Source organism: Pipra filicauda, unplaced genomic scaffold (assembly GCF_003945595.2).
Source record: "Pipra filicauda isolate LSUMZ 115617 unplaced genomic scaffold, ASM394559v2 scaffold377_size797966_pilon, whole genome shotgun sequence".
NCBI lineage: Eukaryota > Metazoa > Chordata > Aves > Passeriformes > Pipridae > Pipra > Pipra filicauda.
This window is the reverse complement of record NW_024104506.1, coordinates 214,880-242,440: the sequence shown is the minus strand read 5'-3', so window position 1 is coordinate 242,440 and position 27,561 is coordinate 214,880. Positions and strand designations below refer to the sequence as shown.

Genomic DNA, 27,561 nt, shown 5'->3' with positions numbered 1-27,561 from the left:
ATTTGTATTCCCCACAAATACTCATGGGAATGAATTAATTTAATTTTTCTAGTAAATGCTAAATTGTGGTTCTTTGAATATGCTTCCTAAAACAAATGCTCAAGAGACCATGAGTTTGTCTGATGGTATTTGAATAGTCCAGCAAAACCCACACTTACAGAAAACACAGGTATTGGCTGGGCAGCTTTGACAGTGTAATGATGGTCAAACCAACACGAGGAGTGACTTCCATCCCCAGAGGACTGTGATGTGCCCACACAGCTAAATTCAGCTTCTGCACCACCAGGTGAACGAACACACCTGCTTGATTTATGTGGGTGACATTTTCCTGTCTCTTCACGTCTGTTGAAAATAGTCCCTTTCTACCCTTATCCTGCTTTCCCAGCAAGTTTTCCTCTAACTGGAAAGTAGCTTCTTGGCGTTACTTGTTAGTGCCCGAAGTAATTTTTTCTCTCCCTTTCTATTTCCTCTTTCTGTTTTTTTGTTGGTGCTCTGAGCCCTGGTTGCTTTATTCACCCTGGTTCTTGTGCTGAACTGTTTCCTTTTCACATCACACCCTCTCAGATGCCCCACACCTAACATTGTTAACCCAGCCCTGTGCCCACGCTCCAGGAAACGCTGTACTGAAAACTCAATTCTCTCCTGATTCAGTGCCCTGGCTGCCTACCCAGGCCTCGGTTACTCTGTGCAGGAGCATGTGCAGGAAATGTGATGGATCTTCTGGGACTGCCTGAGCATTCTCCTGAAGAAAACATCTCCAGTTATGAAATGCTCGCTGGTGAAGTGCTTTGGAACACAGCTAATCTAAAAAAATCTAAAAATATGGCAGGATGTCCTCCTGCTTGCCTAAGACCGCTGTGCCAAGGTCCCCCTGACAAACAGCACTGTGTGGCTGTTTCTCTAAATCTCCCTCCAGGACTGTCTTCTCTCGGGTGCAATTTAATTGTGTTGTGCATCCTCCCTGCTCTAAAGCTCTTACTCAGACTCATGTGCTTTAAAAGTTATTGAGAGAAAGTGGGTGGAAAATGGTCCAGCTTGAACTGTGCACTCCTTGGGTGAGGAGGTGAGAGAGGCAAGACAGCAGGGATCCCCCTGGTCCCTGTCCTGCTCACCCACCCCAAGGCACAGCTCTGCCACAGCAGCTTAGTACGGAAGCTGCAAGTGCCTGCTGGGATCTGTCCTGCCAGGCTGAGGAAGCTGCTTGACCCCATGAAATGGAGCTATTTATACCTCAGCATGGATGGTGTGCTCAGGGCATGCTCTTCCTCCCATTCAGTCCCTGTGTATATTTGTTGGAAGCCAGCAGGGGACAAGAAAACTGCTCAGTAGTGAGGGCTCTACGGGCTGTGGAGTTAAACAAGGCATTCAGAACATACCTATGGTTTTCTCCAACATTTTAACTCAACTCTATAAGGAAACTGCTGCCTGGGCATCACTGAGAAACCCATCAGTGGTCTCCAAGTGTCCTCTGTGAGTGCCAGATGAGGGTGAGGTCCAGGGCACATCTCTCTGGACGTTTTGTGGAGACAGCAAGTGCTCAGCAGGGTGTTTGCGAGGCTGAGCCAGGCGGAGTGAGAAAATGTAGAGCCAGATCCTGAAGGCTGGAGAGTCCTCTGAGGTTACAAGCCATTATTGCCAAAAAAGGCAGGGGAATGGTATTTTTTCCCTTCATTCCTGGCCTGCCGCTTGACACTAAAATGAGAACATGATCGTATCGGAAGCCCTGCTTATTGGCTATTATTTCCTGTGCTTGCCGCTGTTTTTCCAGCCTCCCTGGTGCAGTTCCTCAGCTCTGTTGGGCTCTGGCACTCGGCAGCTCTCCCACCGGTGCCGTGGAGCCCTGACCCTGCACATCACTGGGATCAGGAGGGACCCAGAGGCAGCAGGGGCAGCTGCCAAGCCTCAGCTGCACCCTGACACTCAGCCACGAGGCACAACTCAGGATCTTAATGCTGAACAATTGTTCCTGAGGCCTTTTCTGCTTCCTGCTGCAGCTGCAAGTCCCAAGGATCATAATTAAAAAGGAAGACAACCCCCTTCTCCTGTTGCCCGTCTCCTTGCTGAAAATGCAGAGTAGCTCAGGGCTGCAACAGAAATAGTTGGGTGTTTTTAACTGCTTTAAGTTCAACGCAGCTCCAAGGGATAATCTCTGCAGGGAAAGGCAGTGTCTGGTCCAGCCCTGGGCAGGCAGAGCAGCCAGACAGCTCTCAGAGCACGGGGTGGGTGGGGGAAGCCCCCCCTCAGTGCACAGACACGCTGTCCCTGCTGACCCAGCTCTCACAGGGCAGTGAGGACAAGCCTTTGGTGCCCACGGAGGAGCCACGTCAGGGTGTCCCACGTGGGTGGCAGGAGCCCACGTGAGGGTGTCTCAGGTGCTCGGCATCTCCACGGCAAATGCTGCCACAGCCACCCAGATGTGTCATCTGCTTCCATCTGCCTTCTGCAATCACCCTTCCCAACCCAACGGACACTTCCCCGTGAGGAACACACTCCTTTATTCCAGCCTTTGGGATCCCTGTGACAAAGGAAAGGGCAGGCTCTGTGAAAACACAGACAATGGTTCCATCAGTGTGTTATCAGCTTTATTCTCACACTAAATCCATAGCACTGCACTGCACCAGCTACTAAGAAGAAAACTAACTCTATCTCAGATAAAACCAGGACAGCATCCACCACTTATTCCATATCATTTACATCATGCATGGCCCCACATTTTCCAACAGCCCATTGCCTTTCCTGTCTTTTAATATATATACAGATAGATACCATTCTCAGCTGAAACCAGGACAGTAGGGCACATATACAATTCAACATGGTTTAGAGAAGGAGGAAGAAAAGATAAATCAAGCAAAGATTCGTTCCACCTTCCCAAAGGGCTATCTCAGGCCCCAGTCTAGACAGGAGTCAGTATTTGCAGCTCTCAGCTATTTGAAATACTGTTACTGTCAGCAAAGAACTGTCTCGCACTGCGAGTCCTGGGGCTGTCAGCTGGAAGAGCTCCTGCCTCAGCCCACACGCTGCCTCAGCTCTGAGTTCCAGCCCCGAGCTCCGTGTCACAGTCAGGGCTTTACTGCACCCTTTGTACCACTCCAGCAGGGCATCAGAGGAAGGAGTACGGGTCCTTTTGGTTCTGATTCCCTCCACCAGCAACTCGTCTGACTTTACTGCTGAGGTGACTGGAGCTGGTCATATCTTGCCAAATAGCGCCTGGAAAAGTTCACCCAGGTTTCCAAGTTGTGATTGCTGCCCATACCCCGAAAGCACTGCTTTGCTAGAGCTGTAGGACTACAGGAGGCACCTCCTCATTGCAGACATGGGGCCAGCAACACACACCCTCTAGTCTAAAGCAGGGCTGTTATTCTCTTTCTTGAAATAATTCTGCCTGTAATAGGGCTGGTTCTCAAATAAGTACTTCACAAACACAAGTCCCACCTCCTCTGACTATAGTTGGCACAAAAAGCTGTGCGTCAGCCCAGTACACCAGTGCTGGCTCCCACAAGGGATTCCCCAGCTCCTGTTGGTGTCAGTGCCTCTCTCTCTGAACACAGAAACTGGGGAGCATTTTAACAGTGTCTCCCCACCCAGAGCCATCAGCTGCTGGTGTTTCACCACATCAGTGCTACCATGAGTCAGGAACACGGCAGGACTGAGGGAGCAATTTGCTTCCAGACATTTGGTTTTCAGCACTGATATTCACAGGAGCACAGTGCACCCCGAAGATACCCCTGCAGAGAATTTGAGTGCTAGCTCCTGTTAAAGCTCATGTGGACACCACGAAGGCACCAGCACTGCCAGCCTGAGCCACAGTCCAATCCTGCCAGGAGTCCAGAGCACAAGGACTGCAAATCAAATCTGAAGCAAGACAGACTCTATATGGGAACACAAGTCCTGTTAAGGCCATTCTGAAGGAAAAAGAGGGTGCATCCCAGCAGCTTGTCCTACTGGTCAGCTCCAGAAGCAAGGCATCCCCAGGGAAGGGCAGGAGCTCTCCCTTGCTACTGGAAAGAGTGAGGAGAGCTGGTACAAGTGCTGCATCAGGGCAGAGTGTCATATCAGCCACAGACTCTTCTGTATCGACCGGCACAGCCCAGAGATGTGAAACCCCATCGTCTCCACCCCCTCCCCACCAAGAGAAATCTAAAGAGGATGGAAGTGCATGGAAACACCCCTCACATGAGATCATATTTTGGTTCTGATAGTCTTTGAAGCTGATTTCTGCCTCCTTAATTCTCTTGAGAGTTCACAGAGATAATGCACATATGAGAAGCAGAAATGCAGGGCCAGGCTGACAGCCTGGCCTGGGCCTTGGTGTGCTTTCCCCAAGATATCCCAGGGGGAACAGGGTTGGAGCTGCATTTCTTCTTTCTTCCACGCTGGAGTCACCAAGACAGCTACACTTGCTGCCAGACACTGAGCAAGTTGAGATAGGTAAAGGCTGCTCTGTCTGCTCAGAGGGAGCCCAGCAGATAAACTGGTGTCCCACACGGAGCGGTAGAAGCGCTTGGCACCACATCCCAGTTAACAGCGTCAGGGCCACACCACATGGGAATACAGGCTGTGCCACTGTGTTGTTCCTCAAGGACTAAGGGCTGGATCCAAAGGAAAAGCAAGATGCTTTTAATTCTGAATCAAGACATTCAGTATCTTCAAATTGTATCCTAAGGGGTCTCTTAAGCGCAGCAGCCTTGTAAGATCCAATGTTGAGTGAGCAGCAGATGTTCCTGGCACTGTCAGTGACAGCTCTTGACAGCCCAGTAGGAAAATGTACCAATCCCCTCCTCACTGATGGAGAATTTCTAAATGAAATCCCAACAGCCAAAATCTCACACACTTCTCTCACTTCTTCCTTCCCATTCCTTATTCACTCAGGAGTTGCTGAGCCTTCCCCAAGGTCTGGCAGCAGCAGCTAATGTGGGAGACCTGCTCTTAATGGGACTCAACTAAGACCTGTTCTTAAAGGGACTTCAGGTAAAGCTAGGGAATATTTTCTACAAACTCAAAGCCTGCCTAAAATCTGGTGTGAGGAGTCAGAATTTATAAATTCTCCTGCTGCCTGAGACATAATTCCAGCCAAAGAATGGAGAATTCTTTTTTGTGTTGTTCTTTTTTATACATTAATCTTTCCATTTTGCCTTTATTTGTTTGGCAGTGAGAAGCATTTTGCTTCTACAGTTTTCAAGTAACACTTTTGAAAGTAATATCTTTTTTCTCTACAAATATTCCTGTGTTTCTTACAGTAATCTCCAGGGGAAGATTGCATTTCATTTGACCAAAACAGAATGCTTCATGTTGACTCAGAATGGCTTCTGGGGGTTTTGCATTCACTTTTGTTTTGCCTAAAGAGAAAATATTCTGCTTTCTGTTTAATCTAAACATTCCACCACCAATTCTTTTCATTGCTAAACTGAAAGGTCTTTTATTTTCAAAGATCCAGTTTCAAAACAAGTTCCTTTATAGGAGTTACTCCTGTACCTAGAGGACGCTTTGATGGGTTACCAGGGGAAATACAGCAGACCAGGCAACTTACCTGTGAAGCTTTCCAAAATGCTCTGACCGAAGTGTCACTTCACTGCTAATGCTCCCATTACTGTAAAGAAAAGGTTATAAAACCTCCTCTTGGTGTTTTTGACCTTGATGAAGACAGACTTCATGGGGATTATGTCAAAACGTGAACTTAAAGAACCTGCAAAACTCTGCCCAGGCTTCCCAGTTTAGGTATGGCTGAACGAAAGGAATAAAGAGTGAGGGCAAGAGAATTATCTTTAGCTGGAACAAAGTGAGAAGCAAAATGAGAATGTTCAGGAATTACACGGACATGAAGAGCCGTGAATGACTGTCCTCAAAGGCCATTTAGTGCTTGTCAGCTCTGTGGGCTGACAGACAGCACCTGAAGGGAGAGGCAATATCAGCTCCACTGCTTTAGGTGTGAGACAAATATCACGAGACAAATTGCTGTCACGGTGCAGGAAACGCGAGCAGAAACGAAAAACACCCAAAATCCTGTACAAAATCCTGTGTGTGTGTGTCTCAGGAGGATGTTTCAGACACAGGCAGGTGACAGAGTGCTGGAAAGTAAAGAGCTGTAGGAGAGACAGAATCTACAATACCCTGAGTGCCATGCTGAGGGGTTTTAGGTCCCTCAGCTTCACCAGGTGGCAGGACAGGGCTGTGGTCTCTCTGACAGTGGGGTTCAAATGGCAAGTGAGCTCGACAGAACAGAGCTGGGACTGTCCATCCTCCAGCCTGCTTCTGACTTCTGGGACAGCAGAATTGATGCTGCTGCTCCTCCTCTTTTTTTCAACACTGCACCACAACGCCAACACAGAGCTTTGCCTTTATCTTAAGGAACCGTGTCAAGTTTAGGCATTAACTTTTTTAAAATAAGAAATGCCAGTCTGTTGAATGCCTAGTGGTTTGGGATGTGCTGGAAAAAAAAGGTCCAGTAATTCTCAGCAGAATTTGTGTCTGACCTGACAGAAGTAGCAAATGGAAACTGAGTCAGTACTGGACGTGCCTCTCCCTGGGCTGCCACGCGTTCAAAAGCCTCCAGTTTTCCAGTGTAAGTGGAGATGATGTTGCCCACAGGTGTTTGTGCTGAAGATCTGCAGAGTAGGTCCATCTCTGGTGGGAAGCTCTGTCCATCTGCACTAACCAGGAGCACTCTTTGCTGCATCAGAGGTGTTGTGCATGCACAGAAAAATAGTGCAGGACAGAAGGGCTGGATGTGGCACTCAGTGCTCTGGGCTGGGTGACAAGATAGGGATCATCTTGGACTCGATGGTCTTGGAAGACTTTTTCAACCTTAATCATTCTGTGATAGAATTACAGCCTCCCTCCCTCCTGGCAGGCAGGCACCTGTACTGCAGGTAACTCTGAACACAGAGCACATGTCACCATGAGACAAGGGAGTCCTGCATCTGTGTCCCTGCTCTCCCTGTGGAGACTTGAGGGGAGAGCTGAGCATTCCCAGGAGCTGCTATTACACTGCTGAGCTAAAAGGGACCCTCCCAAAGCTCATCCCGAGCAGCAATTAATTTCCTCCTGGACAGAACAAGAATCTAAACATAAAGGGCTTCACTGCCTGAAGGAAAACAATGTTCTGTAGGCACTTGACCTTTGAGTTGCTTTTGTGAGCGGCGTTTGATTTCCCTGCCTGGCTGTCCCCAGGGCTGGACAGCAGGTCCCTTCCCTCCTCCATCTCCCTGCCACGGCTTCCTTGGCTTTGCTGTTTATGTTCCCTCCCGAGCTGTGCTGGGTAAACAGTAACACCCTGGCCTGGCTGCAGCTTCCTGCAAACTTCCACTGACCTGGGGAGCTCGACAGCCAGTCTGACACTGAAGAGAAGGAGCCTTTCCCTTGCCTCTGAGCTGGGGCTGCAGCTGATAAGTCCCTAACGGGCTTCATCTCTTGTCTTTCTCCACATATAATGAGCTCTGCAGCCCACAGTAAATCATTCTTTTTAGTTATCCTATGGGAATTGATGGGTGTTTCTTTAGAGGTAAGATTCCTAGGATATATCACCTTCCCAGCTCAGGAGGAACAGATGTGCCAAGCTACAGGGAAATGCTCTATTTTCATGAAGTGTTTCTTTGCTGGGAATTTTTCCCTTGGAGTTCAGTGCTGGTGACTGTGGAGAGGACAACACCTGCATCTCTCATGCCACAGCTCTCCAAATTGTACCAGTTGAGTGCAGTTGATTTATACCACCTGGAATTACATCTTCCTTGAGGCTGAGGTTATCATTTTTAAAGAAAAGTGACCCTTTCCCTTTAGTTTCAAGAAGTTCTGTCTCTGAGAGACTTTTTTACAAGGAGTTAACTGATTGCTGATGAACTGAAGGTGGTGGACATGTTTGTAAAGCTGGCAGTGACACTCCCAGTGTTCCAGCAGATCATTTTTCCACGCCATGGTCAGTCTGAACTACTTAGGAGTTTCACGAAGGATCCGGTTTTTGTCTGCACAAACCATAACAAATGTATCAGCTGGCACTTGATTAGTTCAGAATTTATTCTTTGTCATTTTGTTAAGCTCCAATGCTGAGCCACTTTACATTTGCTTATCTGTTAATGAACGGTCCAGCTGCTGGGAAAGGCTCTTGCTCAGAGCCTCTCCTTCCCAGTATGCCTGGTCCTGCTCAGGAGGGGTTTTGGAGCAGTTGGAGCACAAGCAGCAGCAGGACACACCAGGTTTGCCTGTTCTCTGTGTGCTGGGGCTTTTAGTGCTTGATGACTGAGATACTTGAGAAGCTGTGGCTGCCCCATCCCTGGAAGTGTCCAAGGCCAGGCTGGACGGGGCTTGGAGCAACCTGGGATAGTGGAAGGTGTCCCTGCCCATTGCAGGGGGTGGCACTGGATAGTCTTTAAGGTCCCTTCCATCCCAAACCATTCCGAGATTCTGTGACATTGTTTTTTCCTTTTGCACAGAGTTTTACAATTAGGGAGGAAAATAAAGCCTCCCTGACCTCATGGACATACCCAGGTGCTTGACCTTCCCCTGCAGCTGCCTGTCCCTTTCACTCCAGGGTCACTCTCCACTGATGGCCCAAGTGCAGCCCTAAACCCTCCTGTTTAAGCTCTGATGTCAAGTCTGTAGTTGTGCAGCTGCCACAGCAGCAGGAGCTGCTCCACTCGTCCCTGCACACATCCCACCCCAGGTATCCCAGCCCAGGTATCCCACCATGTTTAAGAGCCCCAGTATTGCAGATGAATACAGGTAGCCCTTTGGTAGACAGAGAACCTTCTTTAGGCTCAGGCTACAAACTGGATAAAGCCCTGACAAAACACAAATCACAGCCTGCACAGGGCTCTAGGATACCTCACTTATTTAGGAAAGAGAAGGACCCAAAAAATATAAAACCCTTTTCTTTTTTTTTTTTTTTCAAAACACAGTGAGAATAAAGCCCATGAGACCTGACATCCACCAGCAATTAACAATTACAGCTCAAGGCATCCCTCCCTTTCCCCACCCAACCTTTATAACCAGAAACTGCCTTTTTTTGAGAAATTTTATTCTGTTTTGACTAAGGTATATCAATCATTGCACAGTTCAATACTTTCCAACACTTTAGGATTATTTAACATGTGCTTAGATGCCTTTTTTTTTATGTTACTTTTGAAACAAACAGTGCTATTCTGAAATTCCCTCTAGAAATATTGGCACGAATATTTTTATACTCAGTGTTCCCATCTTTTCAGTCAAAATTTGACCCAGAACTGTGAACAGTTTGGGATCAAGAAGCTCCTTTTTTTCCAGCAAGTTTCCTCTTGGCTATACCCTTGTCCACACTGGCACATTCGTTGTTCTCTCTTTTTCTCCACAGGACTAGAAATAATTGTGACTGCATTTCCCCTGACACTTTTTTGCACTCCCAGTGTTTGCTGCAAATACACAAAAATCTACTTTCTCTGCTTTTTCCTATCACAAATAATCCAAGGATCTTCTATTAATAGTCCAGGGTCTTCCTTTAAGTAGAAAGTCCTTTCACCATATGCACAAGCTTTAAAATTGGCCATCAAAGCATTGTCACACTTGATACCTCCAAGTGTGGTTCAGCTGGAGAGCAGGACTGCAGAGGAACTGAGCAGCTCAGGGACAAACACTGAACACATTCTCATAATGTGACTCAACAGAAGAATTTAAGAGACCTGTTTGGGACAGTGAATGAGACACTGGACTGAGTATAAATATTTCCTATTAGTTTAAGGGATTGGACCAACCCACAGAGTTGTGGTCTGGAGATCTGGTTTCTCAGCCCCAGGCTTGATTAGAACCAGCTCCTGCCTGACCAGAAAGTTCAGATAGGTATCTGAACTTCCTAAATGTGGGGACATTACAGGTCTAATTTTTTAATTCCAATAATATCTCTCACCTATTGTTTCTTGCAATGCCCTTACTCCAAAGCACATGTCTTTTTATGGAGCAACCCAGTCACAATAAACCAATGGCTCAGAATAAAAGCTGGTATGAAAGGACAGTTTTAGAAACCAGGGAAATCATCCAGGTTTCTGCTCTTTACCTGCTCTTTTACTGCCTCATGTTCAGTGCTCCTGATCAGCCCCTTGCCACAGCTGCCCACACTAGTCCCACATCTCTGGTACTTGCACAGTGCCCCAAGAGCCTTTTATAAAACATGGTCTTCACCGCATGTGTGGCCTCTGACACACGTGAAGCTCCAACCAACACTTACCCTCATCATGATGAATCCCATGGTATATTTTGTCTCCTAAGAATCCTACTGCCAGTTCTCAGAGCTAAAATTAGGCTCTCAAAACCACAAAAGGCAACAGTCCCACTCTCTTGTGCCAGTCTCTGTTGTCAGGCTTTGTGAATGAAACTGGTTTGGATTGTGGAGCAAAGGAGCTCCAGCTCTGCACCGAGCTAATCCTTTGAAGGTTAATTCCAAGTGACAGCACTTACCCATTTCCATGACATTCCTCGAGCAAAGACTATTATCATCAGTCAGGAAACACACATTGATACCCCTGGATGACTGACAAGAGGGCTCCTAACACCCAGAAGTAGCACTGGCATCTTGATTTGGTAGTCCATGGAGTTTTTCATGTATTTGCACAGAAATCTGTGCCATTCTGGGCAATTTTTGGATGGATATGGGGCTAGATCCCAAGCCATTGGTCCTTGGCTCTAATCCCGATGTGACACTGGCATTTACAAACAGGCAGGACATGCGTGGGTGTCCCGTCACACACCCCAGTGAGCCCTTTGGCCAGTTTAACTGCTCAGATTGCAGTGCCCTCCCAGCAACTGAGCAGTAAATGAGCAGTTTTGCACATCAGTGTTCTTTTCCCTGCAGACTACAGGAATCCATTTGTGGAGATTCACCCGGAGCATCCCGAAATCATCTACCTTTTGGATGACAAGAAAACAGTAGTTGTCCCCTGCCGTGTCACCTCACCAGACATCAGACCCAGGCTTATCCAGGTGAGTCCTTCAGAGAAGCTCAATTCAGAGGTCTGGGCTGCCAACACAGTGGGTAAAAACACAAATTAAGATGTATGAAGCTGGGTAAGTTTCAGAAAAAAACCAGCAAAGACACTGAAAATCCAGAAGCAGGGGCCTGGTCTTGCAGTGTTACTATTACATTGGGTACACAGGTGTTTGGGGGATTAGGCTGAGTTTATCACATATATTTCTGATCTTGTGTCTTGGTGTTCCTCCATAAATTGGCAAAGGTAGGTGACAAAGCACTATTTTTCTTCAGAATTCTTTGTATAACACCTGGTTATTCACTCTCTTGTGAAAGCTTCTCTCTTTTATACCTTGAACTTCCTCAGAACAGTTGCCCATTTTTGTGTCATTTCATCAATTTAAACCAAGTCTCAGCCTTGGGAATCAGTGGCTGCAGCATCCACCCCTTTGGCAGCAGTTACACCTGAATGTCAAGGTTACAGAAATGTCTGTGGAGGCCAAGGCTGTTCTGGATAATAAAAATGGAAATTTAAGGTCTGGGGCTTCCTGAATTGATGGAGGTCTAGTCACTCATCTGAAGGGCTTTAGAGCTTCTGTCCAGAGAAGCCTGACATGGAGTGAGGAACAGAACATAGGCCTCCTGGCTCCAGTCCTGCATTTTTCCTCCTAAGTTATGTGCCCTTCCATTCCATTCCGGGCTGAATGCTCAAGCCATCCTGATGGGAACAAGAGCTCATCCCCTGTCCCGTTTCCAGCCTTCCGAGGGGCTGTGGGAGATGGGGCTGTTCTGGACATGGTGTGAGAGCAGAGCACACGCAGAGAGGCTCGTGCTGTGCTGGGAGATGGGTCTGAGCACCTCTGCTCCTCTTAGCAGCGGGATGCCTCAGATGTCTCCTTCTCCTGGGAGACAGCACATGGAATCCCAGAGGCTCCTGCTGAGACCCATGGCAGGCTTCCAGCAGACGTGCAGAGGGACAGCATGGGCCTTACTGCTGCAGCAGATCTCCATTTCTAAATTCTGTCAGCAGGGGTTAAAAGGGGGAAATAAGGCTCTTCTCCAGTTATAGCTTATCAATTTAGCCTGGATAAGTGTTATCACCTCCCTCTCTGGCTACAAAAATGAAACATCCCCATCTTATTCCAGCCTGCTTCAAACAAATTCATGGCTGGAGAGTACTCTCAGTCATGTGAGACTCAGTGTGGCCTTGGAACTCCAACCTCCACATTTATTCCCTTATTTATGGGCAGTCCTGCTCTCCTTGCTTGCCAGCTAAATTCTCCCTGGTAATTTCAAACACAAACTGAAGCCCTTTATCTTGCTGCTGGAATGAAATCTCCACTGAAATCTCCCTTTTGAGTTGCACAGAAAATAGTCCCAAAAAGATTTTCCCCCTTCAAGGCAGAGCAGCTGGAGGGCAGGGCACGGACACAGATGCAGTTTTGGGCACCACAATATAAGAAAGATTTTAAGTTATTAGGGAGTGTCCAAAGGAGGGCAAAGAAGATGGTGCAGGGCCTTGATCTGAAGCCGTGTGAGGACACTGAGGGCACTTGGTGTGTTCAGCTGGAGCAGAGGAGACTGAGGGGAGACCTCAGTGCAGTTCCAACTGCCGGGGCAGGGGCAGAGGAGGGGCAGGGACTGAGCTCTGCTCTGGGGGGAGCAGGGACAGGACTCGATCATCCTCGTGGGTCCCTTCCAGCCCAGCACACCCGGTGATCCCATGCTGAGCCCTGGTCCCCTTCCAGCCCAGCACAGCCGGTGATCTCATGCTGAGCCCTGCTCCCTCAGGAGCGCTCCGGGCCCGGCAGCTTCCCGCTCGTCGGGAAGCGCTGCCGGCCCCGGGATCCAGCGACGCGAAGTCCCCGCTGGTTTTGCCCTGTCTGGGAATTCCGCGGCGCCCGTGGAGCCAAGGTGGCGGCTTCCCGTGAGGGGAGGAAGCGGGGCGGGAGAGGGGCGGAGGTGAGGAGGGGGGAGAGGTGAACAAGGCGATCAGACAAATTTAGAACATCCTCTACTTCCAAATTTAATCTCCAGTAGACAACGCACTTCAAAGGCAGGGAAGCCACTGTGACTTCCTTCGAGCAGCATCGACGCTTTTTGTTTGATTGTTTAAATATATATTTTCAGATGTTTTATGAGGACATTTAATATGTGTGTAGCGTTGAAAAGGGCCTCCTGAGTGGGGTTATTTTTTCTTTCCCCCTCCCCTTGCCATCGGGGAGCAGAGCTGCCAAACCATGAAGTTCAGCTTTATCACATTTTATTATTCTTGTAGAAAATGTACTTTTTTCCACCATAAATTAAGTTCCTTATGTTACCATTATACTTTAAAATCATTGCACTCTCTGGCCTTTAAATATGCACGGAGAAAGGTACCTCTTGCTAATACTAAGCAGATCCCAGCTAACTCTATATATCATCTTTGTTATTAATGAACTCATGCTAAGACACACATTTCAGATTTTAATTTTGCTTAACATGATTTTAATTCTGGGCAAAAAAAAGCATTTTCAGTCTTGTCAGATCTGTTTAGTCACTGATCTGGTTCAGTGTGCATTTGCCACTTACAGCTCTGACCTTCATGAGTGTTAAAGCATGAATAAGCCTCAGGTCTCAGATATCCTTCGGTAATTTGTCTTATTTTTCCTAATGCTTCTAAACAGAGACTCCACAGCTTGATTATTTCAAAAGCATTTACATGAAATCCTTGTTTCCTACTGCTGTTAGAAGAGCTGCTGCTCCAAAAGACAACAACTGTCTTGCTGTGCATCCTTCCCACACAACATCCCCAGTCCCTGCCCCTCAGCCAGAATCCCTTTGTCTTTGGTCTGGGCTGGAAATGTAACAACAAGTGACCCAAACCAATGCCAACCTCATCCCTTGTGTATTCAAAGGAGAGTTCTGAGCCTCAGCTCCCAGAGCCTGAAGCTGCAAGTTCTGTGGAACAGGAGAATTATTTAGACTGAATCCTCTGTAAGCTGCAGTGCCAAACAAGGGTTCCGGCTGCTGGGAGACAAACAGAAATTGCACACTGCTGAACAACAGGAATAGGAGCAAAACTGTTCCATCACTGGGGAAATTCCTGCTTGCAGGCCCTGGTGCAGCTCTTCCCTTGGTGAGCTCCACAAGATAAAACAAGGTCTTTGAGAAAAGAAAAACATCAAGTTGCCTCACCTTTGAGTAGCTGGAATGGGAGGAGGAGGAGGAGGGAGAAGCACTGCAAATAAAGTTAGTCATCGTGTGTAGGCACACTGAGATTTCCCCCAAACCCTTCATTTTTGGGGGCAGAAGTGATCTCAACACTCCTATAGAGCATCCCCAGTCCTAAAGGGCCTTCCCTTGTCCTGATGGGAAAGTCAGACCTACCTGGGCTTCCATTCACCCTCCTGCAAAAACTCCTGAGCTATTTGTCTGCACTTAATTTCACATGTTTCTTTTCTACATTATAATCCAAGATTTTCAAAATTATTTTAAAGTAAATTACATTTTCTCTGGCAAATACAGGGTTTCCCTGTGTGTTAATAATAGCAATAAACTAATTATTCCTACCAGCAAAAGCCAAGCTACTCAATACTGGTGTGTTCAAGGGCATATGGAAGAGGGTTCATCCTAATTTGCCTTTTGTATTCTCACTTCTTCCTCATGAGCAGAACTTATAAAGAGTGTTTTTTTCAAGAACCTCAGAACATTGCAAATGTTTACGAATTTAGGACAAAAAATGTCTGTTACTAAGTCCCCTTATTTCTGCCATCCTATGATTTACACTTTGAAGTCACCAAGAAATCCATAGGGTGCTCTGAGAGTGTCTTCCCCCTTTCTGTGGTATAGATGACTGGTCACAGATGATACCTTGAATATAACTGCTGTCAGGTGAGTCAGTGACATGAATGATTCTGATTTTAGGGGGCTCTCACTTCACACATATTTGTAAAGTACTGTGAGATCCCCGGAAGATGTGAGGAACTGGGAGAAGCAAATCCTATTCTTAACCACTTGCAAAAATATTACCCTACAAAATTAATATAAGATGGGCATAATTATTTCCCGTAAGGAGATGAGAGACATGGGACCTGCAGTGGGTAGCACAGCATCCTGCCCAAGATCTGAGAGGACTGAGGCTGCTGAAAAACCCTATTATGATGTCCAAGTTTTGGATTTCAAAGACAGTGCCACCTCAGGGAGGGCTCTTCTGTTTGCTTAGGTTGTTGTTGCTTAAGAAGTGTGTGGAATGAGACCACCCACCACTCTGGGAGGTCGAATCTCCCCCTGCCTCTCCCAGAACAGTCTTGGCTCGTTGCCTCAATGGTTGGAGGGGAAAGGGAAGGTCTTATGAGCCTCCTTGTCTGTTCTCTTGCAGTATCCTTCTTCTGCAGAGATCAACTTCAAGAGGATGGTGTGGGACCCGAGGAGAGGGTTTGTCATCCCCTCTCACGCCTTTGTGTACTCTGGAGTGCTCACATGCTCTGCCAACATCAATGGAACTGTGTTCAACTCCTACTACCTGGCCCAGAGACTGGGTGAGTGACCCCTGCCCACCAGGCACGGCCGCCATGGCTCCGTGTCACTGTGAGCCCCCGGGATTATTTCCTGGGGAGCCTCAATTACATTCGATATATCTAATTGGTATGATCTGTAGCAAGTCCAAGCTGGAATGCTAAAAGAAAACTCATTCTTCCCCTATTTCCTATTCAATAGAACTTGGACTTGATCCACTCCTGGTTTTGAAAAATTACCAAGTGTTGAGGTGGTACAAAACAAGAGTGTTTTATTCAAACCCCACCAAGGCTTTGTTTGCTTGGATTGAGCTGTATGTATATTCAAACAACTGCTGGTTTAGGATAAACCAAAAGCAGCTTTATTTTTGCTTCTGGTCATTAAACACGCACAATCATGATATAAAAATCTCACTAAACTGCTAATTCAAACCTTTGCTTTTTTGTATATTTTCTCCTGCTGATTTACTACACCATTTCCCTTGTATTTATAGTTGAGCTTCAGCTCATAAAGAAAATATGAATTTGGAGCAACTGAACATTAAATTTTTGAGTGGTGGACTTTTATATGAAGCCAACTAGAATTTGTTTTTCTTTTGCTTTCAGTGTATGTTCGTTCTTTCCTCATATATCTTATATTTGTTGTGACTTCATTCCCATTAGATCATGGCATCCTTCTATACAATTAGCACTCAGCTTTAAACAACAAGCCTGTAAATTTGTACGGCAGCCAAATGAGAGTCCTGTAAAATCTCTCTCTCTTTTTTTTCCTTGCTGGAGTAACTTTTTACTAAATCATGAATGCAAACCTAAAAAGCCTCTTAGATCATCCCTCTGCAGCCCAAAAGGACCCAGTCAATCCCTTACTCTATCCTGTGTTACTGTGCTGTGCTCAGGGATGTGTTTGGTATGGGGGACCAGAAACAGGATGAAATTTAGTCCAGAGCTGATGTGTTTAAGGCATCAATAAATATGTAAGATCAAGATTTGGGATCCCATTCATGAAAAAGAAAGGGAGCAGGTCAGGAGAGGGCAGGAGAAACATGTTTCATGTTCCACAGAAGTGGAGCCTCTCACAGATACCCACACGTTGAGGCCCCGAAAGGATGAGTCACCTCCGAAAAGCCTTTCTCTGGAGCTGGGGAGTGAAGGTTGGAGCCAAACATGGCAAAGGCAGAAGTCATGCCTTAATGACTCTGTCCATGGGATTAGCTGCTGGTCAGGCATTTACACAACTGACCCAATGTTTCCATGTGTGGGCATTTCCCACAATTTCCATAGCAAGGACAGACTAAGGGGAGGTATTTTGGGAAGGAGTGGATATTGAGGAGGCGACCGTGGTGTGGATTCCACCCTTCGTGTGACTGATGCAAAGAGTGCTGTGAGGTTACACCTTTGCCCTTTCCATTCCAGAGGGCAGAATACAGAACCTGGCTCTGAAAGCAACTCCCAAAAAACTGCTGGTTGGAGAGACTCTCCATCTGGAATGCAAAGCAGAAACCTTCATCAACGGGCGCATTGAGTTCATCTGGACGTGTCCCCGTGGGAGGGTGAGTTGATGCAAACTGATTCTGCTTTCATGCATCTCTCCCTCCCCAAAACAAAGACCTGTCTACAGGGCTGAGGAAAACGTGACTAGGCCTTCTTCTGAAACATATCCAACCATTTGTAAGCCTACAATTGATTGTATTTTTAGTCTGGATGAATCTGAAACTTATCTGACCTTCTTGAACCTGCAGATCTCAGGCTAAAAATACCCTGACAAGAAGAACCAGGAGTGTTTGCTTCTTATTGGGAAGAAAAACTCTCATTTCTTCTACCCTGTGTGTCTCACAGGGACAAGTCTTAAAGGCAGCCATGAAGGTTGCACGTTGTTTATCCATTTTGGGATTTATGAAGTAGGAAAAAGCAAAACAAAAGACAATTGCTGAAATTGCCACCAAAGAACGGAATCTAAATTCTGAGTGTATGTTCTTGAGCTTTCTGGGGAAGGCAATACAAAAGCGCCAAATATGAAGTGGAAGCATGTAAGAGACTAAGCATTTGAGGTACCAAACCCTCTCAGTTCTCCCAAGGGAAAAACAGAGGGAAGAAGGGGTATTTTCCGAATCAGTTCATGTATCTGAGATTCTACTCATGGTTCTGTTTGGTGCTCAGAATTAAAATCAGTGGGTTTGGGTTTTTTTTTTAGTTCAGCAAAATACACATTTCAAAGAAGGATTCAGGCCTCTTGGGAAGGTGTAAAATGTGACTCCAAAAACTTGATTAATTTTGACTTATTTCGCGTACTTAAAGAAAGAATGTCTGGGTTTGTTTCAGTGAAGAAACTACAGAAAACATAACATAGAATTGATCGAAGTGCAAGCACTAGTGTGACTGAATTTTGTTTCTTGAACCCCATATGGTGGAAGAGAGTTGTTTTCCTGTGAACCCTCCTTATATTTCTAACATTATAAATGTAAAATTTCTTGGCCAAATTTCTGGGTTAAAATATCCTACCAGAAGCAATAATGCTTTCTAAAATGCTACAGGAATTTGCATTGGCATTTGGCTGTCATAATATATTATATTTCTGTCATAATATATTTCTTTTAGAAAGTAGGAGGCTTTTAATACAGAAAAATACTGACTGTGACCAAAATAAATTTTAAAAAAACCAAACCCAAAACCCCAGAGCACAGATCTGACCCTACAGCTGTTTTGCCCCAAGATCCCTGGGATTTGGTCCTGAAGAAGGGCTGAGCTTTGATACATCCCCTTATTTACCTGTTTGCCCAGATTTCAGTAAAGAAGCACCACAGTTCCACTCTGTTTCTCTCTCTTATTAGACTCGATAATGAAACCTCACACAAGAGCTCTTCCTGCTGATTTTTCTTTTGTATAATTTATTTCAGTGATGGGGAGATATGATAATTTTTATATGAATCACTGCTTTTCTGGCAGACTTTGAAAGGCTGAACAAAACAATCCACTTTATGCTGCTTTTTGACCCTCTTTTTTTCTGACTTGCAGCACCCCCATCCTAGGAGAGCAATGGACCAGAGTGATGTGGTGTACAAAGTTGGCAGCAGCCTGACAATTGAAAATGTCACCATGGAGGATGGAGGGCTGTACATCTGCAGGACGTTCAATGCCACTAGGCTGGAGGCCAATGTCACAGTTACAGTTTATGGTAAGTGCTGCAGTCAAGCCAGGGCACCTAGGGACCAAGATTGTTAAGCTTAAAGGTAGGAAATCTGTTGCTCTAGAAATGGCATTAGGAAGAAAGCCAACTAGTTAAACCAACCATCAATCATCTGTAAACTCTAACCTCGATGAGAGTCAGCGCCCAGCACTGTGCCTTCAAACAAATTCAAGAGAGTACATTTAGATGGGATATTGGGAAGAAACTGCTCCCTGTGAGGGTGGTGAGGCCCTGGCACAGGTTGCTCAGAGAAGCTGTGGCTGCCCCATCCCTGGAAGTGTCCAAGGCCAGGTTGGACAGGGCTTGGAGCAACCTGGGCTAGTGGGAGGTGTCCCTGCTCATGGTGGGGGGTGGAATGAGATGGGCTTTAAGGTCCCTTCCAACCCAAACCATTCTGGGATTCTGTGATGTCTGAGGACATGGATTAACTGGGAGCTGAACTGTTTTGAAAAAGTCACGTGTGGTGCTGAGGCCCTTGTAAATCCAGCCTGTTCATCCACGTGGACAAGAGATACCCCAGGCAGTTTCACACCCAGATCCAGGGCAATGCAGGTGTTTATTCCCTGCTTTCCATATCAAGTACCTCATGTGGAAACGGCCCTTCCTGGCTGTGGCTGTGCTGTTCAGGAGCAGCCTGACATTCCATTTGGTTGGCTGAGCTCTGCAGATCTGTACTGGAAACAATCCCAGGCAGTCACAGCACAATTCACAGGTGTGAGCACTGTCCCACGGCAGATCTGCTATTCCTTGTCTTCCTGCTCATTTCTCTTCCCAGAAAAACCCTACATCACTGTTTCACATAAGAAAGGGCCTTACTACGAGATCACCTCGGGACACAAGTCACTGAAACTGGCTGCAAAGGTGGACGCCTTCCCTCGACCCATTGTCTCCTGGTGAGTTCCCTCATCCTAGCAAACTCTGGGATACAGGACCTTCTTTAGGGCTCCTGTCTGGAATAGACTGTTGCTGTTCCTTATCACAGAGATAAGAGCTGGGAGCTGGGAATGCCCAGAGCTGGGGGCTCACACTTCAGCTGAGATGTGACTCTGCTCTGAGCTGCCCTAGTTCTGTGGAGCTGGGCAAGCCATACCTCATGCCCATGCTGGTTTTCCTCCTAGTCATTCAGGAAAGGTCCCTAAAGGAAAAATGAGGGTTTTGCTTACCCTGGACACAGAAGTGTTTGGGAGATTCAAGTAGAAAGCTCATGGGGAAGGGTTGCCTGTTGACTCCCATCAGCGATGCTCAGTCTGCAAGGGGATAATAGAAAGGACACGTTCTCAACATGACAAATTGTTTCTTTTCATAACTTTTAAGTAGTTTCCTCCAATCCTCTACCACCAGATCCTTGTAAACAATACAGTGAATGCTCCAGACCAACCTAAGGGCTCCAGTAGGACTGCAATGGATCTGCTAAACAGGAGGGGCAACACGGCAGCAGCTCTAGGAGACATTCATGTCTCTCCTTGCCCTTTCACCACTTGTCTTCTCTCTTGCTGCTTTTCCAGGCTTCATTGTGCCAGAGGTCTTTAACAACCCCATGCAATGCCTTATACATCTTTAACTGCATGAAATCCCATGGGATATCTGGCAAGGGTTTGCCTATCCTGGCAGAGAAGGAGGCATTGCCCAGAGCACCTGTCCTTGGCCAGCTCAAGGCTGGCCTTGCTGCATTTTATTAGCAGTGCAATGACCCTAAATTCTCTAACGTTAGTCAAATCAGTGAAATGAGTGGTGCCAGGAGGTGGTTTTAATTGCTGCTGTTATCTGGGGATGTTGGGAGTTGAGGGGGGGACTGAGCCCTTCTCTCTGCCAAGGCTTTGTGCAGGCTCAGCATGGAGCTGTTTGGGGGCTGCCTGGGACCACCAGAGCTGTCTTCCCTCCAAGCTGCAGCTGTTGATGTTGGAGGTCTCTCAGGATAGTTGTTTTAACGACTGTAAAAGAAGTTTCCAGCATTCTCAGGCAGTAGGACATATGTCCCAGCTTCTCCTTCCACCAAGCCTAAAGCTCTGTGTGTGGCAAAGTCTGGCCTGTTTCCTAACCATAACCCAAATCTGCATGTTGGGTTAGCAGTGAAGAGGAACCTACTCATACAGACCCTGCTCTCCTACTCCTAGTGAACATTTTGGCCTGGGAATTCCTCACTGACCTTGCTATTGACTGTCTTTCTCCAGGTCACAGACTTTAACTTTTCAGAAACCTCAAAGGGTCATATGCACATTTTGAAAGAAAATTTTGCTTAATTAATCTCTTCTTTTAAAGCTGAGGACATACATTTTGCTAACCCATGATTTCTTGCACTTGGTATTGCCCACTCAGCATGATTTGGGGCATTTAGAGGTACATTTCTGACTGTAGTTGAGCATGTGAGAGGCACTGCTCATTCAGATCCATTAAAACATCTTTTTCCTGTTTGTTGGAAACCAGATGAGATGCTGCTCAGTTCTAGTGTGGAAGTATATCAAATTCAAGCAGGGATTATAGACCTGTATTTCCCTTACTGGTTCCCAAGGATGACTCTTTACCCACCCTAAGGTGGGTGACAGCATTTCTGAGGGAAAGCCTTCATGATGAGCCTTGATGGGACTTCCAAAACAGGTACAAGGATGGCAAACTGATCAAGGACAACCACACCTGCTACGAGCCAGATCCACTGAAGTACAGGCTGGGAATACGGGATGTGAGACCCAAACATGCTGGGAACTACACCATCGTCCTGAGCAACCCCAAATACGGCCTCTATAAGAACCTCACCATGCAGCTGGTGGTGACAGGTAAGGACTTGATGTTTATAATGGCTTCTCCTGGGGTACTTATCATAGTTTGGGTGATCCCACTTCCCCAGCCAGCAGGAATGGGTGATGTTTCCCAGGGTTTAGCTGATAAGAGCTGACACAGCACCATGCACAGATCACCACCTCACTCAGGAACCACTGAACCCCTCCTTTCACCACGAGCTCCATCAAAGCAGCCCAATGGAGAGGAGTTAGTCTGAAACTAGGTCATCTAAAGCCCCTTTCCACCAAGACATGGCACCTCCAACAGCTGCAGCACCGTGCGTGGCTCCACAGAGGAAAGCAGAAAGGGCTTGGAAGTGAATAAACCTCACAGGACTTACATTTTAATAGGAGTTTGGGAGGATATCGAGTAGTGAGGTCTTAGAACTACAGGCACAGTTTCCCAAGAGAAGTGATGGAAGTTTTATCCCTTGGGATTAAGAACTAGCTTGGGCAAAGCATTGGAGAACATCTGTTGGGACAGGAAGAGTCTCGGTGGGGCTGAGGGAAGGAACTGGATAAGCTGCCCTGGCTTTTATGTCTGTCTATCATCCTGCTCCAGATACACTTTACAAGTCTATATTTTCTGTTCTGTCTTTTATTTGCTGGGAGCACTTGAGAGACAGGTTGGTTTTCAGGGGAACGTGGAGAAAACTGTGCAGTAAACTGTGGTGTGCACTGAAGCAGGTTCATTTACCATAGAGGGAAAATAGATATTGGAATCCCATTTATTAACCTCTCTTGCTGGGAAAATGGAAGACAGAGCCACATTGTCTCTTTGCACATCCACTGCCTCTTTTAATCCACTGAATTTGGCAACAGAGATTGAATCATAAGGACAAGTAGGAGCTCAGCAAAACTCTGCTTCCCTTGGTATTTCCTGAGGTTCACTCGGGCAGTGAGATGGATAAAGTTATTGAGACAGGTTTGCTTTCTTTTCTGTGGTGAACTCTTATCTCCTTACCCTTTTTACACCTAAAAATATTCTCAGTTGTCCATTTTTTTATATACTTATGTATTGTTGCACCACGTAACTTCCAGCAGTTGTGTTCTTCTCGTTTCACCTTTCAGAAAGGAATAATGCCTAAAAAATGGAGGATTTGTCACTTAGGCACATCTGGCCTATTAAAAATGCTAAAAAATATATGGTAGATTAAAAAAGCTTAAGCCTGACATAAACTAATGTGTGATAAGCTAAGAACATGCTTATGGTCAGGTACTGCAGCTCAACTGAGGAGGAGGAATATGTTGAGCTGAGTAATTTGTTCACTTGAGATTGTTTTTCCATACAATGATTTTGCCTCTTGTTAAGAGAACGGAAACGTTCAGAGGAAGAGAAAATTAAGAATGATAATAAACTATCTTGTCAAGGTAAATATTGGTGTTTGCGTGCAGAGGAGACAGTTTACTGGAAGAGCAGCCGTTCCCCAAATAGGCAGATGAAAAACAAACAGCCCTTGTTTCTATGAGCAAGATGCTATTTCAGGATTAAACCATCCCATGCTCTTCACTGCAGCACAAGCCTTTCATCTCTGTGGTATGCCCAGGATGATGGCATCCCGCCCCTCACATGCCTGGTGCTCATCCTCAGCCTTCCCAAGGGCTCAGCCCAGCAAAGACTTCCATCAGCAATAATTATTTAATTGCAAACCCACCACTTCTCAAGAGCTTGTAAAGTCCAGCTCCTGCAGGAGCAATTGTCACATGGGGAAGCACAGGAAAAATGCACAGCAAGTGCCTCTTTCCTGGTGACAGAAAGTCATGGCAGAAATGAGAGCAAGCAAGGCAAACACGTGCCCAGGAATGCCGTGGGTTGGAAGCTGCAGGCTGCACACAAAGGGGGTGTTTGCCTTGGCTGCAGGCTGGGCTGACACAGATCACCCAGGGAATCTCTCCTGCCTTTGCCAGGCTCTTCCCTGCAGCCCCACCCTGATGTGTGTGAAGCCCTGAGACCAAGGAGAGGCTCATTTTGCTGTGCTTCATGTGGGCAGAGACCAAAAAGGGCAAATTTTTGTCTTGGAGCTTATCCGAGAGCAGCAAACTGCCCATTTCTTGTGCTTTCCACCAGAGTAAAGGGACTGCTTTTCCAGATCTGGAAAAAGCATCCTCTGCTTTATTTTCAAACCCACTCTGAAGGTCCCAAGTGAAGGCAGATTGGAATTTTCCCCTTAACTCTCTGCAAATAACCTGACATTTTATCTCCAGTCATCATGACTGATATCTTGGTGTGACACTTGGATAGATTAGACTGCTTGGAGTCTCAGCAGACACAGAGACACAGAGAAGGAGACCAATGCACACTTTGTAGGCCTTTTATACCAGGATTACCCTGCCCACCACCTCTGAGCTGGAGGTGTGATTAATGTCTCTGCTTGGAACCATAGGCAGTCTGCAATTACTGAACCTGGAATCTGAACACAGGGATTAGTAGAGTTGATGGAAAAATCCTCTTGGGCTTCAAGTGAACACAGTGGTAGGAGTATCAGTTTTGCATTGAGTCTAAAAGGTGGAGCCTGCAGCAGTTCAGCTCCTGATAAACCTCATGCTGAGTAATAACCGGGTATCAGCTCCCTGAGACTGGGGAAGAACATTTCTTTTTGAGTAATTGTTCCCAAAAAAACAGGGCCAGTCTTTGCATTTCAGATCTGCATCTGTGAGAGGGAGTGAGTTCTGATCCATACAGTTGAAGAGAAGAGGGGAAAACCATTTAAATAGACTTTTGAATGAGAAGATCAATGTCATATGAATGTTTTCTGTTGCTGCAAGGGGCCATTGCACTATAGAAATGATCAGTAATCACAAAGCCCCCTCTTCTGAGAGTCTCTTCACAATAATCCATCATTAATGTTCCCAAGTGCCACAGGTAGTACAGCTAGCAGTCAGCCTGCTGTGACAAACCCATCAGCTGCAAATTTGGACTAGGTATAGAGGAAGTTTAAAGTTAACAGTGCTGTGAATTGTTTTTCACAAACAAAGTATAAATAGCAGCAGGACTCGTCCATGAAACTGCACTGTATTAATTTTTGCAGTGTATTTTATTCACTAATAATGGCAGCAGAGGAGAATCCTTTAAGCAGGATGAGAACAAGATCAGAATTCACCTGCCTGAGCCCTGGATGCAGCATCTCTTCTGACTTGCACTGCTACAGCTTTCCTTGGAGTCACCTCCTGGATACTTAACTGGGAACAATCACAGTAGTTCTGACATCCATTGTACAAGGTATTTCACTCCATGGGGAAATATTCCAAGCTCTTCCCCCCCCCTCCCCAGGTTGTTTTGGCCATAAAACTGATAAGTACATGCAGGGGTATCATTGTCTGGGCTCCAGAGAGTAAAGAAGGAGCAAAATGGGCCAATAACTCCAGAGCTGCAGGGTGGGAACTGAGAGCAACCCCAGCCCAAGGCGAGGACCTGGCTGACAAGGTACACAAGGAGCTGCCTGGCCTGGAGGAGAATCGTGCTGCAATTCAAAAAATGTCACTTTAAGAAGTGGCTTAGCTGTGCCTCTGGTCACCCTTGCTCCCACTGCAGCTGGAATTTAATCTTGCAGGAGCATGTATCTCGGTGTGGAGTCACCTTGGCTCATTGTAGGACTCAAGTCCCCAGGAGGCAGCTGACTGCATTTTCAAAACACTCCTTCTTTACATATTTACACATCAAACACTGTCCAAGAAGCGGCGGGTTGCTGTGTTTTTGTTTTGTTTGATTAAATTCTTATTGAGAAAAGCTTCGAGAAAATAATGTCCTGAAGAATTTGGGAGGGAGGGAGCAAGGAGAAGGAACAATCCTAGCAAACAGCTGGTGGCTGAACATCTGAGCCAGCCAAGAAGGAGAAATGTGGGAGAAAAGAGTTATTCCAGGCTGGAGTGCAAAGCAGTTTCAGAACAAAACATAAACAATCCCCTCAAATCTATTTCTGGGCAAGCAGGCTGTGTTTCATTCTCACCCTTGTCCAAGTCATCCATGTCCATTAGGATTCCTGCTGAGCCCTTTTGGAGCAGTCAGTGTGCTCTGGCCACCACATAGGGAGTGAGGAGTGTACTGAAGCATAAGTTAATTCAAAAATGGGATGAATAACCTCCATCACCCTTTGCCTTTCTTCTTTGTCCCAAAGTTTCTCTCCTGTGCTTCCTCAAGGTTCTTCCAGCAAATATTGCTTTGGGTTCCAGCTGCTCCAGCCAACTGAAGTTACATTCCCTCATAGAGTCCTCGATCCCCCAAGCTCGTGTTGTATCCATAAGAAATGCAGGATTAAGTGCTAGAAATAGCCTTTACCACAGGCAGCAGAAATTCACAGGCTCCTGGTGAATTCCCTGTGTCCTGGAATAACAGGGATGCAGGGGAAATTCACGTATGCATTGCCATGTGCTCCTTGTTATGTCCGCGAGGCACTGGCTGCACCTCGACCTGTTACCAGGGAGAAACAGCTCCAGAGCTCTTAATGATGCACATGTTGCCCCGCTCTGTGGCCAGATCAGCTCTTCAGAGTTGGTTTAAAATCAAAGGCAAAGGCAGTTCTGTGCCTGACCTTCCTTGGCTTGAAGGGATAAGTCAACATCAAAGGAGTCCACAGTGACCTCTGTAAAAACCAGTAAATATGTGGTGATCCATGTGAGCAAAACCCCATTGCCTCACCCAGACCCAGAGCAGTCTGGAGAGGGAAAGGAACCTTGAGGATGAGGTTAATGCTCTTGGGCTCTGCCAGTTCAGAGAAAAAGAGCTCTTAGAGTGGTGGATCTCTGCTAAAGCCAGGGCAGGACAGAGGGGAGAGTCCCAGAGTCTCTGGTGTTGGAAGGGGTACTGATATCTTTGAGGTGAACACTGCTGCAGTGGGAGAAACAAGGCTTTCCTTGGATTATCAGTGAAATCCAGCTGATGTTTTGGTGGAAGGACTGAGCCAGATACAAGAATCAGGCCTACACAAAGTGGCCTTGCCTGCACACTCTGGTGTCCTGCCAGGGCTGGGCTTCCTTTGGGTATCACATCCAGCTCCTGCACAGCTCCTTGGAGGATGAGCCACTCAGGAAAAGGCAAAATAGAAAATCCAATTTTGCACCACCTGGGCCAGCCGAGCAAACTAGAAATCCCAAAATAAACCAGGGCCTGTCTCCATCCAACTGCTGCTCCCCAAGCCCATGGCTTTGCTTTTCTCCTGGATTCTGGCAGTGATGGCTGTGATCAATGCTCTGGATGCAGGACACTCAGTTGAGAAGAGCAAGGGCAAGGAGACACAGTGCTCCAGTGTGTGCTTGCAATCTCATTTATCAGGCACAGGCAGGAGAGAAACAACTGACTTTTTTTGGGAGATATATGAAAGAAAAGAGAAAATGTAGCAGCACAAGGAGGCTGCAGAGGGCCTTTCCAGCACAGTAATTACAGACATATTCTGAAGAGTTTCCTCCCTGACATCAGGCAGACCCTGCTCAGTCCCAGCTCCTCAGTCCAGCCCCGCTCGGCCTCAGTGCACTCCCAGGAGAGCCCTAATGAACAACTGCGATGAGCTATTTCCATGTTGTTGGGAGTAGCCAAAGCAGTTTTAGGAAGAGGAAGGTGGGGTCCTGCTGGAGTTTGCCAGAAAAATCCAAGGCATTCGACTTACTTTTCTTGGCAGCAACAATTCCTGTCTGACAGCCCCCAGCACCCCGAGTGGGGGGAGGTGAGGAAGTGGCCGCGTGTGATTCCCATAGTGTCCCTCAGCCAAGCCTGCAGGTACATCAGTGGGTGTTTTTCTCTTTTGGAAAGCAGGAAAAGGGGACAGAGACAAAAATGCTAGAAAAGTGCCTGCTCTGCTTAGAATGAAGCAGTTCATTATTACATATCTGCTTTTGAACTCTGTTTAGCCACAACAATATCAGATGCGGAGACATAGAAAGGGAAAACCTTTTTTTTTGCCCCAAAGCTTGGGTGCATCAGGGGTGAATGAGAGCTCTGGCAGAGGTGGTACAAGACTGGAAAAGAGCTTTCTTCCTACTCAGGGAAGAGAGATACATCCAGAAGTGACAGTGCAAGGTCAGAAAAAAACAAAACCAAGCTGCACTGCCATTTTAACAATAAAATGCCCTGTAGGGCAGGTCAAGTGCCCTGTGATTTTTGTTAATATCTGTTTCTACAGGATCCAACTGCCCAGTTTGTCTCCCGTTTGCTCCCATCCCCTGGCATTCCCATCCCACCACAGCGGATTA

The 27,561-nt window shown here is 46.6% G+C and overlaps 1 protein-coding gene across 1 annotated transcript in view; it reads left to right on the top strand.

Annotated features, from left to right (window-relative positions):
* The window catches only part of LOC113997171 (vascular endothelial growth factor receptor kdr-like), a 131,973-nt gene that overhangs the window by 40,660 nt on the left and 63,752 nt on the right, over positions 1 to 27,561 (top strand). The window contains exons 4-9 of the mRNA XM_027738810.2: positions 10,811 to 10,938; positions 15,285 to 15,444; positions 16,834 to 16,970; positions 18,433 to 18,592; positions 19,380 to 19,497; positions 21,200 to 21,375. Coding sequence (XP_027594611.1) covers positions 10,811 to 10,938; positions 15,285 to 15,444; positions 16,834 to 16,970; positions 18,433 to 18,592; positions 19,380 to 19,497; positions 21,200 to 21,375 — 879 coding nt within the window. The remainder of the gene's footprint in view (positions 1 to 10,810; positions 10,939 to 15,284; positions 15,445 to 16,833; positions 16,971 to 18,432; positions 18,593 to 19,379; positions 19,498 to 21,199; positions 21,376 to 27,561) is intronic.